The following is a 20,043-nucleotide window of genomic DNA, read 5'->3' as shown; positions in this document are numbered from 1 at the left end:
CCCAACTTCCTTCCCTATCATGATTAACCCTTCATCTTTAAAGGCATTGACTGGTAAATTTAAAAAGAGAACCCAAACCGCCACAACATCCACAAGTGCCGGGTTGAGCTCCTGTTCAGAGGTGACTTGTCTAAAAGCAACAATATCTCCTCGATAGGTCCATGGTCCTCCTAACTGAGCAGTTTGCAAATCCTCAATACGATTAAATTCGATAAGGTAACAATTCTTCACTACTTGCCTCATGGTTGTTACTGGGTCAGCCCCCCAAGCATTCATCATGGCTTTCGCAAAAGGTCCATCAAAAACAGTTCTGTCAGTAATGATACGGGCTAGAAGACATAGACTCCAATCTGTGCTCGAAGTCGCTTTTTGTGGTATAGCAACTCCCTCACTATCCAGATCCTCAGTGTTAAGTCCAATAAATTTCTGAATAAATGCTTCATCATCTTCTGTGAGTAGAGACATTTTTAGTTTTGGTAGTCTGAGTTTTGTGGAGTTGGTTAGCTTTGATTTTTTTCGGCCAGATGAGAAAGGTTGGGTACCAGAGAGATAAGTGGAAAGAAGGATATTGGATGGGTGAGGACCTAAGATGGAATTTTTATTTTTAGTGGACCTAAAGGAAAAATGGGGGAGATTGCAAGGCTGCCTGGAAGGAGTAAACTGCACAAAAATCGGTATAGATTTTCCAATTAAGGAATATTCACTGAAAAATGAGCAAATTAAGGAATATTAAGATTTTTCACTGAAAAAATTATGTAGAAAATAGTGTTAAGTAAATTCAATCAATTGTTTAAATTGTATAAACGAAGATAAGGATATAAATTAATTTAGAATTACAAATAAAAGACTTAGAGGTTTGAACCCTACTCTTGTTAATTTTATATTGGATGAATATTCAGATTTAGAAGTTACACCTCGTGAAATTGTATTGACTTGTAAAAGTAACTAGTCAATATTGGAGCAATTAAGAAAATTAACAATGTGACACGTCATGACATAAACGACAAATTAATATAGAGATTCGTTTACACGACAAATTGTCCCCAAAAGACTCGAAGCGAGCGCTTTCAGACCATACAACATGACAAATTGTGGGAGCAGTGCGCCATAATTTTTTACTTTAAAAATTATATAAAAATAATATAGAATATTAGATGCAGAGTAGACCACTGAAATTTCACGGTTGACCACTAGTTCGGCTTATAAAAGAATCAAATTGTGTGCATCTCAATGCAGATCAAACAACTTAAATCAGAAAGCCGAAAGAATTTGATCAGATATCTATTGAACACTTTGCTCCTCGTGTGAGTGAATGAGCATCCCTTAAAACACCTAACTGTGAAGAATATTCACAATCTGATAGGATCATGTACAAAGGGCTCTCATAGAACTGGTCTAGGATTCGGATCCTTATCGGGGGCCAATCTGAGATCAAACGAAATAAGACCCATGATCCAGCAATAACTCGGCCCAGCGAGGCCCAATAAAGATTTCACCCAACAAGGCTTAACCGGGCCTTAACCAACAAGACTCCAGTCCGGACTCAATTTACGGTCACCACTCCCGCGTTAGTAACTTACGGGTGTGATTTGGTGATCACTTTCTATGCGATCGTCACCGTCGTTATGCGAACTCTTCTAACTGTTCTGAAAATGCGGAATGACATTTAGGAGATAGTCTATTTAAGGCAAAAAGTCTCATTAAGCAGAGGCTGATTTTTTCGGAATAGTCGAGGTACCATATAGGCTAGAGTCTGAATACCTAGCTCCATATCTTTACTCTTCAGGAACCGATAACCCATTTCTCTAATCTTAGTCCCATCTCATTGAGGCAGAACGAGCCCAAAACCAACACCTTTCGCATATGGCCTACTCTCCTCCGGAATAAGATGTATCACCACCGAACCGTAACCCTAATGAATATCCGGCCAGTGTCTATTTGATATATAGGGAATTCATTTTGAGATTTGTATATTATTAAAACAAACGTCGACTCAGATCTCCTTGTACATATTGTCAGGTTTTGCACTGGATCTGTAATTAAATGATCTGAAAATTATTAATTTTATATCTATTTAAAAATTTAGTAAATAAATTATCAATAAATATAAAATTTTGCCTCAAAAAATATTTTTAATATAAACATCATATTAAGAGATTGAAATTTACAAATAAGATATGAAAGACTCGAGAGTATGAACCCTACTCTTGTTGAATTGTATAATACATGTTGCATGTGAATAATATTCAGATTTTAAGAGAAGTCACGACTCGTGAAATATATTGTATCGACTTGTAAAAGTAACTAGTCAATATTGAAGCAATTGATTAGAACATTCACAAAACTGCATTCATAAGGAGACGCGTCATGACATAAACAACAAATTAATATGAATAAAGATACTGTCCCCCCCTTTCCAGTCCCCTATCTGTCCCCCCGATTAATGGTTTATGGTAGTTAATTAATGCAATCATTAGTAGTTCCCTGCTAACTATAATTGAAAATCCCTCGCTGAACTTGCTGAACTCGCTGAACTTCAAATTTTCCTTCTCCGAGTCTCTTTCTCGGCGTGGTGCACCGTCGAGATCCGACGAGGAGAGTGTGGTGCACCGTCGAGATCTAGCGAGGATAGTGTGGTGCACCTTCGAGATTCGACGAGGAGAGCGTGATGCACCATCGAGATCCGATGAGATCAGGCGAGGAGAGTGCGGTGCACCATCGAGATCCGGGCGGGAGAGCGTGGTGCACCATTGGAGGGGTCCATGCTAGCCCAGCGAAGGTTGTCAAAGTGGAACATATGAATATTTTATTAGTTAGATATGAATATTTCATTTTGTTAGATATGCATACTTCATGTTAGATATGAATACTTCTTGGAAGAGGTGGGGTGAGAGAGATGAATCTGACAATGAATTTTGAATTGTATAAATTATTTCGAACATGTATGAATACTTCGTAATCGTCAGTATGAATACTTCTTGGAAGAGGTGGGGTGAGAGAGATGAATCTTTCTTTGAATTTTGAATTGTATAAATTATTTTGAACATGTATGAATACTTCGTAATCGTCAGTATGAATACTTCTTGGAAGAGGTGGGGTGAGAGAGATGAATCTGACTTTGAATTTTGAATTGTATAAATTATTTCAAACATGTATGAATACTTCGTAATCGTCAGTATGAATACTTCTTGGAAGAGGTGGGGTGAGAGAGATGAATCTGACTTTGAATTTTGAATTGTATATTATTTCAAACATGTATGAATACTTTGTAATCGCCAGTATGAATACTTCATTTGTTTAGATATGAATACTTCTTTATTTAGATATGAATAATATATAGATTCGCTGTAGTGGTCTCCAATCTTGGCAAATATCGCTTTCAGGGGGTTGCGATCTCCAATCCAGACTGTCACAAGACGTCAGCGGTCCCCCCTGGTCGTTACTGGTCCCCTCCCACTTGTGTTTACATATGACGAATGATTATGATAATAAGTATGAATACTATAAATCCGTAGGTATGAATACTATACGTTTTGACTATTAATAAAATAGCATTAATCTTGCTCTTTGGTAGTAGTTAGCACGTTTTAACTATTTTTTTTGTCTTTTAGTGTGGGAGACAGATAGGGGACTGAACTAGGAGACTGTTAGTCGATCCCAATTAATATAGAGTTTTGTGTCCACGACAAATTGTCCCCAAAAGACACATACAACAGGACAAATTTTTGGGTGGATTTAAATAGAGATTCCATAGACTGCAGTGCACCAGAATTTTTAATTTTTAAAATTATATAAAAATAATATAACGTATTAGACGGGTTACGGTGAAATTTTGATACAATCAAGTGGTTTAATTTTTTAATTAGATGCCACATCAGAGTTAACCATTGAAATTATATGTTAGACCATATCCGAGTTCATTTTCGGAAGAAAACGAATTAATAATTTGATTTTTATAGAAAATTTCTAAGAGGAAGGAAAAAAGTCTACCAAGATATTAATGGCAAAAGAAACAAAATTTTCTTATACGTGAGAATAAAAGTGTTTAACTGCGTCAGTATTCTTGCGGATATTTTCATTACTATATAAAGCAATATTTATGAAAATAAAAATAATTATTTTTTACACTTGTAGATATAATACTGTTGGGTTTGATCTCTTTATATATGAGAATTTATGTGATTTCCTTAGTTCGTTTCAGTTAATGCTTTCATGACATCTAATACTTTATAATTTTTAATATTTTTTTGAAAAATAAAAATATTATGGCAGAGCAAAGCTAATAAGATTTTAATAGTATGTAAAAAGATTTTTCGAATGAGACACAATTATATAATTATTTAGAATAATAATATATTCGAAAAAATATTAAGAGGGAGTGCAATTTATAATTTGCTGATTCATTTGCACCCAACTGCGTCCAAAATCAGTGCCCAACTCTTTATATATATTTGAGTGAGTCTATGGTACTATGCATATCACGGGTTGTTACCGTGCTACGGCTCTATATTTGAGTTTTCAAATCCTAACGGTCGATCCGAACCGTTCATCTTGTTCTCCATATTAATATGTGTTTGGAGACCAAATTTTACATTTTTTGAAATTTTTTTACTATTTTTTTAGATATTTAGAAAATCACTTGATCTGAAAATTCTGGACCATCCAAAAACAGTGATTTTCAATAAATCTAAAAAAATAGTAAAAAAATTTCAAAAAATGTAAAATTTGGTCTCCAAACACATATTAATATGGAGAACAAGATGAACGGTTCGGATCGACCATTAGAATTTGAAAACTCGAATATAGAGCCGTAGCACGGTGCCAAATCGTAATATGCATAGTACCATAGACTCACTCTATATATTTTCATATACTTGTGCGCCATCAAAAATTTTAAACATATATATATACAAGTGTTTATATATATCTACATTAATAGCTGTTTAATAGTCTCTATTTTATTAAAAGCAAATCTAACACTCTTAATCCTTCTTGATTAAACTAATGTATTAATTTTGTGTCTCCATGTAATGCTCCGTAAAAGAAATTTCACCTAATTACTTCCTGACAGTTTTGGAAATAGTAAAAAAATGACATAAAATACAAGGCCACAAGGGCATAAGTCATTACAAAATTTAACAATACAATCATACCTTCTAATGATAATATATAATATATGTCTCTATAGCCATGTAGTCCATTAGTTAAGGTATTGTTTCTCAAAAAAAATATAATAATAATAATAATAATAATAATAATAATAATAATAATAATAATAATAATAATAATAATAATAATTAAGATATTAGTTATTCTCTACCGCGGTTGTTATTTCCATTTATTTACATATTAGTAATTGATTTAGGCTTGGGTACTTTGCATGGCACTGATTGGATGCGTACTATGAATTAATATCTTTGTTTTTAAAGTTCAATCAATCAAAATGAAGAACTGGTCAATATATTTGTAAGTTCATTTATGGAGATCATGTTGAATAATTCATATCAACTACTAAACTTTCAAAATGAAAATAATTAAATATTGACCATAGTACGGAACAATCCATGCTATGCATAGTGTTTTTTATTTGAGGTATAGAATATTTTGAAAAAAACATCGATTTAGTATCCATCTTAAAATTAAAAAAAAAATCCAAAAACTATAAAAGTTGGTCGCCAAGCACATTTTGATATTGAGAACATTTTGAGTATTGCAGATCTAAATTTTGGAATTTAAATTCAGTAATTTACAATTCAATACACAAGATGACCTATACATTATAATGCACCATAGCCCATCTCGTGATTTTGATATGTAATATGTTGTTGTATTTGTGCACTGGAAAATCGGCTTCCATAGTTTTTGCTCCAATTTAATCCAGTGTTGGTATCATTTCATCAGCATGGCTTGAATGAAAGTTCTACGATCTAGCTAGCACCCTATCCTCTGAATATTTTTGGTGTGCATTCAAGCTTTCAGTTTGCCAGGTTTAATTTTTTCCAATTCCTGAAATATTTAAAAGAACAAGTCTTCCTGCAATATACAGAGGTTGTGCCGCCCATATTCTTCTATATATCTTGAGCTGAATCTATGAATCAGTGGGAGATATGTTTTATTTGGGAGTGGATGATTAGATAATGATAAACCTAGATATGTGGAAGGAAAGGTTCTAAGTTTGAAACCCATCATGTTTGCTAGTAGGGGTGTTCAAATAGTTTCGGTTTAAAAGGATCAGTTGTTCAGTTTAAATGGATTGATTCGAATGAATTTTGTAATTATTTCAGTTTAAATGAATCAGATTGATTTAGATTTCTCAAAACAAATTTAATAGGCATATAGTGTTGAAGTACTTATGAAAGTGTATTAGCCAGTCTCATAAAAAAAATTGTATATATAAAGGGTTTGAAATTTGCTCCTGCCCTAAGCTCCAAAATCTTTAGAACCGGACCTGTAGATTGATCGGGAAGGTGTGGAGGAGAAAGAGGGAGGTCATTAAGTTAATTGCCTTTTTGTAATAAAAAATGTGATCGTTAGTTGGCTAATTGCCGTGATTCCCATCATCTATGGCTCATAAGATCTTAAACCACTTGGTACTATATAAAAATATTTGCATCATTAATACCATCAAAAAGAATAATACGCAAGCAGATGCTTCTTTTGGAGAAGTCATTATACTGTAGCTTGTAGAACTTATGCGTGTTTCATAAGCCATATATTGCCTTTTCCAATGAATGAAACGCCAACTGCACACCATTGCAAAAAGGTAAATTGGGTCGAATCAAGCATATGTTGATGTCCCAGATATGACTAGTTTATTCATAATTAAAAAAGTCCCCTGATAATCATAAAAATAATTAGACTTACGAGATAATATATTTTCATTTAAATAACCACATTTCGCGCCAGCCCTTTATATACATCAGTCTCATTTTTTGACCTTTCTCAATAATAATATGATAATAATTTTTAATTGGGAAATAATAATTATGTATAACAATTCATATAAATGGATAATTCTAGCACACATCTAACATTAATGGTATTTATAGTGTGTGTAGAGAGCATATGCTTATAAGTCATTTTTGTAGTTTCAATATCCAAATTGTTGATCTGAAGTGCTCAATATGTTCTCCATATTAATGTGTTAGCAGACCAAATTTTATATTTTTTGAAATTTTTATACTATTTTTTCAGAATTTTTCAAAACAGAGTTTATCATTTTTTTTATTATTTTAAATATTTTTTATGACTATTTTGAAAAATTCTAAAAAAAATAGCAAAGAAAATTCAAAAAAATATAAACTTTGGTCTCCAAGTACATTCTTGTATGGAGAACATGTGGAGTACTTCAAATCGACCATTTGAATATTAAAAACGTAAAAAAGACTTTTAAACATATGTCCTCATATGCTTATGGAAGTGGAGTAGCCAAGCCCTTTCTCTCTCTCTATATATATATATGACAAACATTATTCAAATAAAAAATTAAATGATCAATGTGATCCATCTACATTTATTGTACGTGCATCTAACTTTTATAATACGTACATTCAAATTGTTTATATTGTGCTTGTGTGAAGTTTTTGTTGAACTGAAAGATGTTTAGTGGGCCATCATATAATTTAAAATTTTAATTGTAGTTTTAATAATTAAAGATGAATGATCCATGAAATTTCAAATTGATTAAAATTTGATAAACACGGCATCTAAATATTTGAAAATACATCCAAAACATTAATTATTTGACTTAATTTATATTATTCAGGTGGGATATATCTAGGGGTGAAAACGGAGCCGGATTATCTGGCGGATATCCGCTCCGTATCCGGATTATCCGGATTCGGATAATTTCCGGATACGGATTCGGATAATTTTCGGAAATCCATAAAAGATCCAGATTCAGATACGGAGTCCTAAACGGAGCGGATATCCGGATTATCCGGATTCGGATAGTTTGGCTGGACCCATATAAAAGAGGAATAAATATTTGCTATAGGTGGGATTTGAACCCATGTCCTCCCATCTCAATGCCTTTAGACTAAGCTTCAAACCACTACACCACAACATCTTTTGTTACCATACACTTATTTGATATATATATATATTATATGAATATATTATCTCCCATCTCTTATAAGTTCATTAATATTTATATTTAATGTTTTAATTAATATTTGTATCTTAGAAGTTCATATATCTTAATTATCCGACCATTATTCGTTTTATATCCGTATTCGAATCCGTATCCGTGGACTATCCGTTTCGTATCCGTATCCGTTTACGGCGGATTTGGTTTTGAATTTTGATATCCGTTTACTATCCGTATCCGTATTCGTATCCGCTCATTATCCGACGGATGCGGATATGGTATCAGCATTATCCGCTCCGTTTTCACCCCTAGATATATCTTATAGTTAGATATATATATACTACAATATTCGTTAAAAAAAATATTTATCAAAGTTTTTGCATTGTATCGGTGTCAATTAAAGCTGTTAAGGTATGACTTTTGACATTTGATAGAAGGTATATAGCTTTCTTGGGCTGTCGGTGTGAACGTTTCTTTTATTTTAAGGAATTCATCTAAAACTAAAATATTGGTGCGCACCATGTTCTCATTTGTCGATATCTCTGCACAGCCATGTTCATGTTCTCGTTTGTTGATATCTCTGCACACCCATCTGGTGTGTTTTCCGAACTCTTGCAAAAGCATAAATTGTGCCGATCGTGCCGGATCAAGCATGAGGATGAGGTCCCAGCTATATATCATATATTTGTTCATATTTAAAAAATTTCCCGAGATCTGTACAGAAATTTTATATATCCATAATGGCTCTTTCGTGGAAGCAACCAAATGTTGAAAAGTTGAAGAAACCCCTCTGAAATAAAATATTGGGAACGACTAACAGTACTTTCATATCAGTCCCCTAAACGTCCCCCGCACTAAAAGACAAACAACTTTCGACAGGAGACCACTAACTGACTCTAACATCTAATATGGAGATATTTATACTCTGAGTTAATAGTCAAAACGTATAGTAATCATACCTACGAATGTATAATATTTATACTTATTATCAGAACCATTCGTCATATGTAAACACAAGCTGGAGGGGATCAGTAACGACCAGGGGGACCGCTGACGTCTTGTGACAGCCTGGACTGGGGACCGCAACCGTCTGAAAGCGACATTTGCCAAAATTGGGGACCACTACAACGAATCTATATATTAATCATATCTAACTAAAGAAGTATTCATATCTAAACTAATAAAGTACTCATACTAACGATTACGAAGTATTCATACATGTTTGAAATAATTTATACAATTCAAAATTCAAAGTCAGACCCTTCTTCTTGAACACCTCTTCTAAGAAATATTCATAATTCATACATGTTTGAAATAATTTATACAATTCAAAATCAGACCCTTCTTCTTGAACATCTCTTCTAAGAAATATTCATATCTAATAACATAAATGCATATCTAACAAACGAAGTATTCATATCTAACAAACGAAGTATTCATATCTAACAAATGAAGTATTCATACATGTTCGAAATAATTTATATAATTCAAAATTCAAAAAGTCAGATCCATCTCTCTCACCTCACATCTTTCAAGAAGTATTCATATATAACATGAAGTATGAATATCTAACAAATGAAGTATTCATATCTAACTAATAAAGTATTCATATATTCCACTGTGACAACCTTCGCTGGGCTAGCATGGACCCCCTCCAATGGTGCACTAGCTCTCCCGGTCAAATCTTGACGGTGCACCACTATCTCCTCGTCGGATCTCAACGGTGCACCACCCTCTCCTCGCCGGATCTCGACAGTGCACCAAGCTCTCCTCGCCGGATCTCGACGGTGCACCACGCCGAGAAAGAGAAGAGGTGGAGGCCGTGAAGGCCGTGAAGAGCGTGAATATGATTTTCCTTTTTTGTTGATCGGAAGAGAGAGAGGAGTCAAGCACAGTTGACTTTGCATATTAATGACAATAGGTTGTTAGGGGGACTAATAGAGAACTAATCAGCGGGGACTAAAATCTTTACTCTAAAATATTTAAGAAATTCAACACCGCATAAAAATCTGATCTGGTTTTAGATCTATGTAAACCGTCCAAAATTCGTAGACCTAACCAGCCTATTTTTTTTTTTACACTTGTGGATATAATACTATTGGGTTTTATTCCTTTAATTAGTCATGAGATTTTATGTGATTTCTTTAGTTCGATTCATTTATTGCTTTCATGACATTTAATACTTTATATTTTTTTCATATTTTTTTTGGAAAATAAAAATATTATGGAGACACAATTATATAATTATATAGAATAATAATATATTCGAAAAAATATTAGGAGGAAGTGCAATTTATAATTTGCTGATTCATGTGCACCCAACTGCGTCCAAAATCAGTACCCAACTCTTTATATAGATTTTCATATACCTGTGCGCCATAAAATATTTAAACCTATATATATACAAGTAAGTGTTTATATATATTTACACTAATGGATGTTTAATATAGTCTCTATTTTATTAAAAGGAAATCTAACACTCTTAATCCTTCTTGATTAAACTAATGTATTAATTTTGTGTCTGCATGTAATGCTCCGTAAAAGAATTAATTTCTTAACTTACACCCTATGTTACCCCGATACTTCTATATGAGTTCCATACCAATGTCGGATACGTATCGGACACGCCATCTGGCATATTTAAAACTACCAGATACAGCCTTTGCACCCGTAGATCGCGCATAGACTGTGTTAAAATTATTTTTCTAGCGGCCGGCGGGATTCGAACCCAGCTCACAAGCATAAGAACCATGCCACCCTACCACTACACCACAAGATATTTGTTGTTACAAAGGATTAGCTAGCTCTGTTATTTAATCTATACTTTTGAGTTATTGTATTATTTCCACTCCAATTTTTTTAATATTTAATGTATTTAAAATTAAACAAGTGTTGAACTAATATTATAATAAAAATAAAAAAACTAATATCTATAGACGTATTGTATCTATGATTTTTGAAAATTATCGTATCTGATACAATACTCGTACTCGTATCCATGCAACATAGCTTACACCTAATTACTTCGAGACAGTTTTTGAAATAGGAAAAAATTTACATAAAATACAAGGCCACAAAGGCACAAGTCATTAAAAAATTTAACAATACAATCATACCTTCTAATGATAATTTATAATATGTCTCTCCAGCCATGCAGTCCATTAATTAAGGTATTATTTCTCAAAAATAAATAATAATAATAATAATAATAATAATAATAATAATAATAATAATAATAATAATAATAATAATAATAATAATAATAATAATTAAGGTATTAGTAATTATCTACCGCGGTTGTTATTTCCATTTATTTAAGGACGATGATAACAGTCCCCGCACCCTCTACCCCGCAAAAAACCCCGCAGAAAAGGACAAAAATAACATGGGGGGACCGTCCAATCATTAATGAGCGTTTAAAAAACTGCGGGTATTTAACTTGAAGCATTAAAGTATTTACCTTGAATTTGTCCGGTATTAAACCCTATGCAATAATCTCTATTTATGAAAGAATAAATCAATCCATTAATTGTCCCCGCACAAAATTTCCTTTTTTTTTGAATCATCCCCGCACAGTTGGGGACCATTAAACATGGGGGGACCACTCAATCATTAATGAACGTTTAAAAAACTGTTAGTATTTAACTTGAAGCATCGAAGTATTTAACTTGAATTTGTCAGGTATTAAACCCTATGCAATGATCTCTATTTATGAAAGAATAAATCAATCCATTAATTGTCCCCGCACAAAATTTTCTTTTTTTTTGAATCGTCCCCGCACAACTGGAGACCATTAAATAAACAATCCCCTCACCCAATGATAAATACTCTGAAACATAATGATAAATATTTTATGTTACATGGGTAAATACTTGACATTATATGGATAAATACTTTATGTTACATGGATAAATATTTCTCAGGCATACTTTCAACTTTCAGTAAAACATCAATCGTAAATACTCTCATGCATAATGATAAATACTTTATGTTACATGGATAAATATTTTGTATTGCATAGATAAATACTTCTTAGATATAATTGCAACTTACAGTAAAACATCAATGATAAATACTTTCAGACATAATAATAAATACTCTATGTTACATGGATAAATACTCTATGTTACAAGGGTAAATACTTCTCAGAAATAATGATAAATACTTTTTTGAACATCAATTAACAGATAAACATTTATTAACAGTGATTGTTATTAGATAACAGTATAATTAATGCGCAGATTGTTTTTAAAGCAATAATTAACGCGGGAATTGTTATTAGAGGAATGCATAATTAATGCGGGGATGGGAGTGGGGGGTTCTTATAATTAGTGGGGGGATAAAAGGAAACTTTTAGGAAAATTAGTGGGGGGATATATGGCATTTAAGGAAGAGAGAGAGTGCGGGGAAAATGGGGGGATGGGAGTGGGGGGTTTGTTATAATTATTCTTTATTTAAATGTTAATCATTGATTTAGGCTAGGTAATTTGCATAGATCTGATTGGATCCGTACTATGAATTAATATCTGTTACGTTACGAAATTTTAGTACTTAAAGTCAAAGGATTTAAAAACAAGAATTAAAATTTTTGCTAATAAAATGGAAGTTTAAACCTTAATTAAGGTTCCCCTAAATAAGTAAATTAAGTATGAATCAAAACCGCGTTGAAATTTCGAGATTTTGAGATTTTATAGGCTGAGTGCGGATGGGTTGACCCGCACTGCGGGTGGGTGCATCCGCACTCATTCAAACATGTGTTGATTTGAAATTCTGAAAAATTAGCTAAGTACTGAGTGCGGGTGAGTGACCCGCACTGCGGGTGGGGTTCATCCGCACTACGCTCGGACTTTTCCTGACCTCTTGCCTAAGTCCCGAGTGCGGGTGAAGCCACCCGCACCGCGGGTGGTTTCTGTGTTAAAATTCATTCCAAAAATCTACTAAGTTCTGACTGCGGGTGAAGCCACCCGCACTACGGGTGATTTCTGTGTTAAAATTCCTGCTGAAAACCGACCAAGTGCTGAGTGCGGGTCAAGCCACCCGCAGTGCGGATGGGTGCATCCGCATTCAGGGTAATTTTAACCCTAAAACTCAAATCAGACCTTCTCTCTCTCTCCCACTTCATATTTTCCCCATTATTGCGTGATTTTCGGCCAAAGAGAAGGAAAAGAGTGCGAGAACTTTTCGTTTCTTTTAGACTCCCGATTGTTGCGAGAAATCGACTTGGGAACCGAGTAAGCAGCTGAGGATCTCTCCCAGCTCTCCTGTTTGGTATTTCTTTCTCTCCTTCTTTCTTTCGAAACCTCGAATTTTCTCGATTTCTCAGATTCTCGTTTTAAACCCGAGATTTGTGTTCGAATTGCTCGAGGACTAGTTCCTCTACACTCCTTACTAGTTTGTTGGTCAATCTTTTTCCCGATTTCTTCCGATTTGTGAAATCTGATTTCTAGGGTTTCGTGCCAAAATTGAAAGTTGGCATAATCGTGATTTGATTTGCTTAACCCAACCAATTAGACTTGTAATCGGTAGGGTTGCCTCCTGATCGTGAATTTTTAGAACATTTAACGGCTGATTTGAGGTTTTGACCAAATTAGGATTAACCAAACGGTAAATTGAAATGAACCGAGAACCAAAGTAGTGAAGCTGTGACTGAATGGTTACCTAATTATAATTGTGTAGGGTTTGAAGGAACCCGAGGTAAATGGTGTGATTTGAAAAGATTGTAAGTAAGAAATCAGGAATTGAACGGATTGGTACCAAAGGATAGGAAATTGATTAAGGTGTAAGCCTGATGTAACTCGAGTAAATGTTTCCAATAGTGAACCAATGTTAAACCAAGTATACGTATAATATAGGTGTAGGCTCGGTCGAGCAAGAACTTGCGAGACAATACGAGACGTCCGATCCTTAAATTAAGCGGTACGCTCGTCATACTAAGGTGCGGGATTCTTGGACTTGTTTGATACTTTATTTTCAGGAATTAAACTGTTTATCCGTTTGTCATGTTGAATGATTAATTGTTGCATATTTTGGAATTCATGCTGCATATTGATTCTTGCATAAATGAGAATGATTGAATTGTTTGGTTGAGGTTAATTGGCATGTTGGTATGGTTATTATTCGATTAGTTCTATTACTTGTTCTTGATGTGAATGAATCTGCCAGGCCGACCTGTTTAGGTGGCTGGATAAGGTGACGGTGACCTATCCGTTGACCTGTGTTTATGAATTTGCCAGACCGACCTGTTTAGGTGGCTGGATTAAGGTGACGCTGCTGACTTATGCGTTGACCTGTTAGAATTTGCCAGACCGACCTGTTTAGGTGGCTGGATTAAGGTGACGCTGCTGACTTATGCGTTGACCTGTTAGAATTTGCCAGACCGACCTGTTTAGGTGGCTGCATAAGGTGACGGTGACCTATCCGTTGACCTGTTTAATGAATTATGCAAAGCTGATAGCTGATTGTGATTCTATTTGAATGAAATTGCAAAGTTGAGCGGTATGGCTGACTTTGATTCCGTGCGATTGCATTTGTGTCAAGTTGACCTGTATAGGTGACTTGTAACCAGACCTTAGGAAATGGTTAAGCCAAACAGCTACAGATGGGAGTCAGATAAATGGTCCAGCTTGGTTGGCCATCTGTAGGTGCCTGTAACCCTACAGATGTGGGTTTGATAACGGTCCAGCTCGAAAGAACATCTGTAGTTGCTACAAGCCCTAATGAACTGAGTTATGAATCGAGTTAAGCCCAATATATGTTGTGTTTGAAATTCATCTTGGAAATTCCGTAAACTGTGTTTCAGGTTGATTAAATTGTTGTCGAGCAATGGCATTCTGTTATTTATGATTATATATATATCTGTTTGCACTGTTATTGTTTGGGTTTCATTGTTGAATATAGAGTTTGATTGCAAGTCCAATAGTCTGAACTGTGGCAAATTCGCACTGAGAATTTATTCTCACCCCCACCCTCCCGGTTATTTTACAGGTACTGGTGCGACTGATTCCGGAGAGGCACGAGAGTAGTAGGCCTTAGTAGCTTACCACTTGATAACCCTAGTTAGATTTTGTTGTATAAATTTAGGGTAGGCCTTATGGTTGGTATCCGGATGTGATACTTTTGTTGTATTATTTACTGTCCATACTGTGTACTCTGATTTTATATTAGAAACTTGTTTTGAATTGCGGGTTGTTTGGTTTGAATTGTTAATTGCCTTGTAAGCATACACGGCGTTGTATGCTTACGGCGGGGGACTGTTACGACCCGTGGCCGCGGGGTGTGACAATATCTTTTTTTAAAAGTTTAATCAATCAAAATGAAGAACTGTTCAATACGTTTGTAAGTTCATTTATGGAGATCATGTTGAATAATTCAGATCGACTACTAAACTTTAAAAATAAAAATATTGAAATATTGATCATAGTACGGACTAATCCGTGCTATGCATAGTGTTTTGTATTTTAGGTATAGAATATTTTGAAAAAACATCGATTTTGAATTCATCTTAAAAATAGAAAAAAAGAAATCCAAAAAATACAAAAGTTGGTCGCCAAGCACATTTTAACATCGATTTTGTACTGATAAAATAATTTCCATGATTGGGATACAGTGTATATATAGTAACAATTATATAGGAGACTGAAATTAAACCCAACATTAAAACTAAATTGGTCTAATTTACACAAAATTCGAAATATTGAAGAAAAGGTTGCAATACCTGTGTACCTAGTAATTGTTATGGAAACGGCTTCTTACTACTTCATTAGAGGAATGTTGACACGGAAATGATTAATTAGGGGACTGAAACAGGGAATGATCATATCAAGTTACACATATAAGTATTAATATCTTATTGTGCAACTATTAATATTTATGTCCTAAGTATTTATACATATGAAGGTTGACGTGAAGACGAGTGTGGAGATTGTAAAAGGGATCATATATTAGTGGGGATCATAGTACAACATTTTTCTATTATTGCTGCGGTTACTAGAGTGGGGGTTGAAATAATTATTCATTTTTTTTAACAACACGCTGTCCTAAATTATTTGTGCTTATTTCGTCACTAAAAATATAGGATCTGTTGTATTTCCAGTTTTTTAATTTAATTTACAATTTTTATTTGACCTTATTATTAATTTTTTTACTTGAAGAGAAAAGAACTAATTATATATATATCTTACTCTTCAAATTTACATATTCTTATCGTCCAACTAAATGATTAATATTCTTTTATATTCTAATCAATCAAATATTGAATGCTAACGTGCAAGTTTAGCTACATAATTTGGTTTGATGAAAAGAATGTATCTCTATTAATGATATATGTGAAAAACTGACAATATTCGTCTTTCTTACGAAGTTTCATTGTGCAAATTAAGTAGCTTATGACATATAATTAAGCAACGCTTTTGCTCTACTAATGAAATGGTTATGACTGATCCGGCACAGGTCGGAAGCACAATAGGCGAAAACCCTGAGTCATTTGTATAACATAATCAGACCTGAAAACCTAATGAACTGATCTGGTGATTCATCCTTCTTCGAATTCCATAAGAACCTATAGCCGGCTTACCCCCGTTTGTTAGGTGCTCCACTGATCAAGGGGGCGAAAACTGGCAATGGGAGAATTAGGATACCTTCACTGGGCGAAAGCTGCACAATACAGGAGTGATCTGATCTCTGAGTATAATAGTACTATGGAAGCTGAAGGCCCCTGTGAAGATGAATATTTTCATATCTAGGGGTTGTATAGTGTTCGACGGCTGCATCTTTTGTGCAAATGGTATTATAGAGTCAAATTAGGACCATATTTAATTTGTTGGAATGTACATATGCAAGACGGTTTTGAAAAGGATTATTGGCTAGTTTAAATCTAAATTGGCTAGTTTATTGGGACCAACGCCACCCACCCATCAATCAATACGGTTCCACGGATTAGTCCGGTCTAGTGAAAAAAATCGATCCAACCTTTGCTAAGACCTGTCCCTTGACCGGTACGGTTTCGTCCGGGGGTTATTCATAGTCCGGTCCGGATTCAGTCCACGTCTCATCCGGTCCGATCTTGGACTGTGTTTTTTTTTTTAATGCACTACTACCAGTGAATGAAATGCCTTCACATGCTTGCATGTGCCAAAAGCTGCAACAACACTCTTTATCCAGCTTATCTCCATCCGACCAATTCTTAATAGTTCCACAACCAGATTCTCCAACTATCTCCATTCCATTTTCTCTTCCCTTCTGACCACTAGCTTCAGCTCTCGTTCAAAACAAAAATGGCGATGGTACTTGATGCCTTCTTGCCAAAGTTTAGCAATCTTCTCGTGCAAATGATGCAGGAGGAGGTGGGCATGTTGTTGGGCATCCCTGGCCAGATTGAGAAGCTCGACGAGACTGTTCATGACATTCAAAGTGTCCTTGCTGATGCAGAGAGGAGGCAGAGCAAGAGCAGTGCCATCGAGCGGTGGCTTATGAAGCTCAAGGATGTCATGTATGATGCCGATGAAGTCATTGACCTCTGTCAAATCAAGGCAAAGGAGCACCAAGCTACCTCCAGTTCCCGTTCCTCTTTGAAAGCTCACTGTGGCTGCCATTTTCTGTCTTGCTTCCGCAACCCATTACTTGCTCATAAGATTGGTTCTAAAATCAAGAATATCAATTTGAGGCTAGAGGAGATTGCCCAGAGTAAGGCTAATCTGGGTTTGACCGAAGCACAAATCTTACCGGGGACTTTCGATCAAAGCAGCCGAGTGAACACAATCACCTGGCGCAAGACTGATTCCTCGGTTGTGCTAGCTGATATTGCGGGAAAAAAGATTGAAGAAGATACCGAGGTTCTAGTGAACTGGCTGACCCAAGAAGAGAATGACGTGAACGAAACTGTCCATGTTTATGGTATTGTTGGGATGGGAGGAATTGGGAAGACCACTCTCGCACAAATGATCTACAATGATCCCAAAATTCAGGAGGGATTCCAGTTAAAAATCTGGGTATGCATCTCAAAGGAGGTGAGAATAGTGGAAGTGTTTAAGTGTCTAATCCGAGGGGCACAAGGTGATCACGGTGCTGTGCATGTTCAGGAGAGATCGGAGCTGGTGCCTTTACTCGAGAGCTTCGTTCAGGGTAAAAAGTTTCTTTTTGTTCTTGATGATGTTTGGGAAGAGAGTCAAGCAGTTTTAAAAGACTGGTTGCGTGCTCCCATGAGTAGGGGAGCTCATGGGAGTAGGCTACTAGTCACTACTCGGGATGGAAATGTTGCGAATCACATGGGAGCATCAAAATCACATCGGGTGAAGAAGCTCTCTGATGAGGATGGCTGGTCTCTCTTAGTAAAACAGGTAATGCCTTAGCCTTGCTACTTTGTTTAGATTATGATTTTGAGTATTGGGTCCTTAAACAAACAATTAGGTAGTGGATTAATTAACAAATCTAATATCATTTAATCCTATATAAACACTGGTCATCGATTCTGTTATTCTTCATATAAGATTTTTTTTTAATTGATCGACAAAATACGGTACATGACATAAACAGCCAAAATTTTATTAATAGGAAATTAAAAAAAAAAAGAATATTGACAATAGTGAAAGGTTGAATTGGAATTTGAAATCTAAGAAAAACGTCTAGCAGACATTATCAATTATAACATTTTGATTAACGATATCTAATTAATTGCTAGTTAATGAAATAGAAAAAAACGCAGGACGTTGTCCTCCATAACGTGCGGATATCATTGGACGTAATGAAAAGTAGCGTTCTTCATAGATTTTGAATTTTCATAGAAATATTCCTTATTATCGTTATTATTTTTGTATTTCTTATTTATAAAAAAATCGGCATAAACAAGCATCAAAATTACATTGTAATCCCCCCCCCCCCCCCCGTTCGTTTGGCAAGCTCTACTAAAATAGTCCTCGAAGCTTTTCAAATTCCTAATTTTTAAAGATTAATTCAAATATTTTATTTATCAATTTTAAGTGAAAATTAATTCAATTTATTATATCTCGAGGTTTAATGAAAACTAAATTATTTTTTTGTATCTTAATAGCTCTGTTGTATGTATACGGGTACGGGTATCGTATCGGATACGAAACAAATACGGCGATACGATAATTATATATATATATATATATATATTTCTATTATTTTATTTATATTATAATTAATTTAACATTTATATTATTAAGAAATACAACCACTAATAAAACTAAAAAAAAATAAAAAAATAAAAGCAAAATGGAGAATAGGAGAAGAGATGAACCGAAGGAAGAAAAAAAAAAAAAAAAAAAGAGGCTGCCCCACTGTACAGCGGATATTTCAAGTTAAAATCAATTAGTTTTATGGGCTTTTTAATATTTGTGGGCTTTCTTTCCATAAAACAAGTAAATAAGCCAGCGTCACTGTCCGGAATGGAGCAGCAGTTCCGATACTAGCGTGTCCTTAGTCCCACATGTGATGCATAAATATATTTGAAACATGTATATACAAATGTCGGACAAATTGCGAAAACTTTAAAGCGGTGGATCTGATAACCGCTCCGTTTAGAAAACTTTAAATATCTAATAGATTTATCTTAGTTTGAAATTTTATTTTTAAATAAGTATCATATATAGTTATACGGTTGCATGATTAAACTTTATTGGTGAGTATGACATAGGTGTTATATGACATTAACTTCAAAATTGATTGAATAGTCTTCAAACGACTAATTCAAATCGTTCAAACTGATTTATTTTATGAGTGATGTGTTTATATGCAAATTTTTTATAATTTTGAGTTATTTTAGTATCAAATCAAGCGGTAAAAATATTGAAAAATGGATATATTGAAATTAATTTAAAAACTCACATATTTGACTGCTTGACTTGAAACTAAATAAATTCGAAAAATTATAAATTTTGCATGTAAATGCACAACTAATAAAGTATATCAGTTTTAATGGTTTGGATTCACCGTTT

The 20,043-nt window shown here is 34.4% G+C and overlaps 2 protein-coding genes across 10 annotated transcripts in view; one reads left to right on the top strand and one right to left on the bottom strand.

The window, feature by feature from the left end:
- The window catches only part of LOC144544734 (putative membrane metalloprotease ARASP2, chloroplastic), a 77,501-nt gene that overhangs the window by 45,630 nt on the left and 11,828 nt on the right, over positions 1-20,043 (bottom strand). The gene's annotated exons all lie outside the window — the stretch shown is intronic.
- Positions 1-20,043, top strand: part of LOC144544725 (putative disease resistance protein RGA3) — an 80,546-nt gene that overhangs the window by 54,588 nt on the left and 5,915 nt on the right. For 6 of the 8 annotated variants that reach the window (XM_078293266.1, XM_078293263.1, XM_078293261.1 and 3 more), the window contains exon 1: positions 17,245-18,423. The exons of the other annotated variants lie outside the window; for them this stretch is intronic. In XM_078293266.1, the coding sequence (XP_078149392.1) occupies positions 17,362-18,423 (1,062 nt within the window). In that variant the 5' untranslated portion in view covers positions 17,245-17,361. Of the gene's footprint in view, positions 1-17,244; positions 18,424-20,043 lie in introns of those variants that run through there. 8 annotated transcript variants of the gene reach the window in all.

The sequence above is a fragment of the Carex rostrata genome, chromosome 27 (assembly GCF_964058835.1).
Source record: "Carex rostrata chromosome 27, lpCarRost1.2, whole genome shotgun sequence".
Classification (NCBI taxonomy): Eukaryota; Viridiplantae; Streptophyta; class Magnoliopsida; order Poales; family Cyperaceae; genus Carex; species Carex rostrata.
The sequence above is the reverse complement of the archived record's forward strand: the minus strand, read 5'-3'. Positions and strand labels throughout refer to the sequence as shown.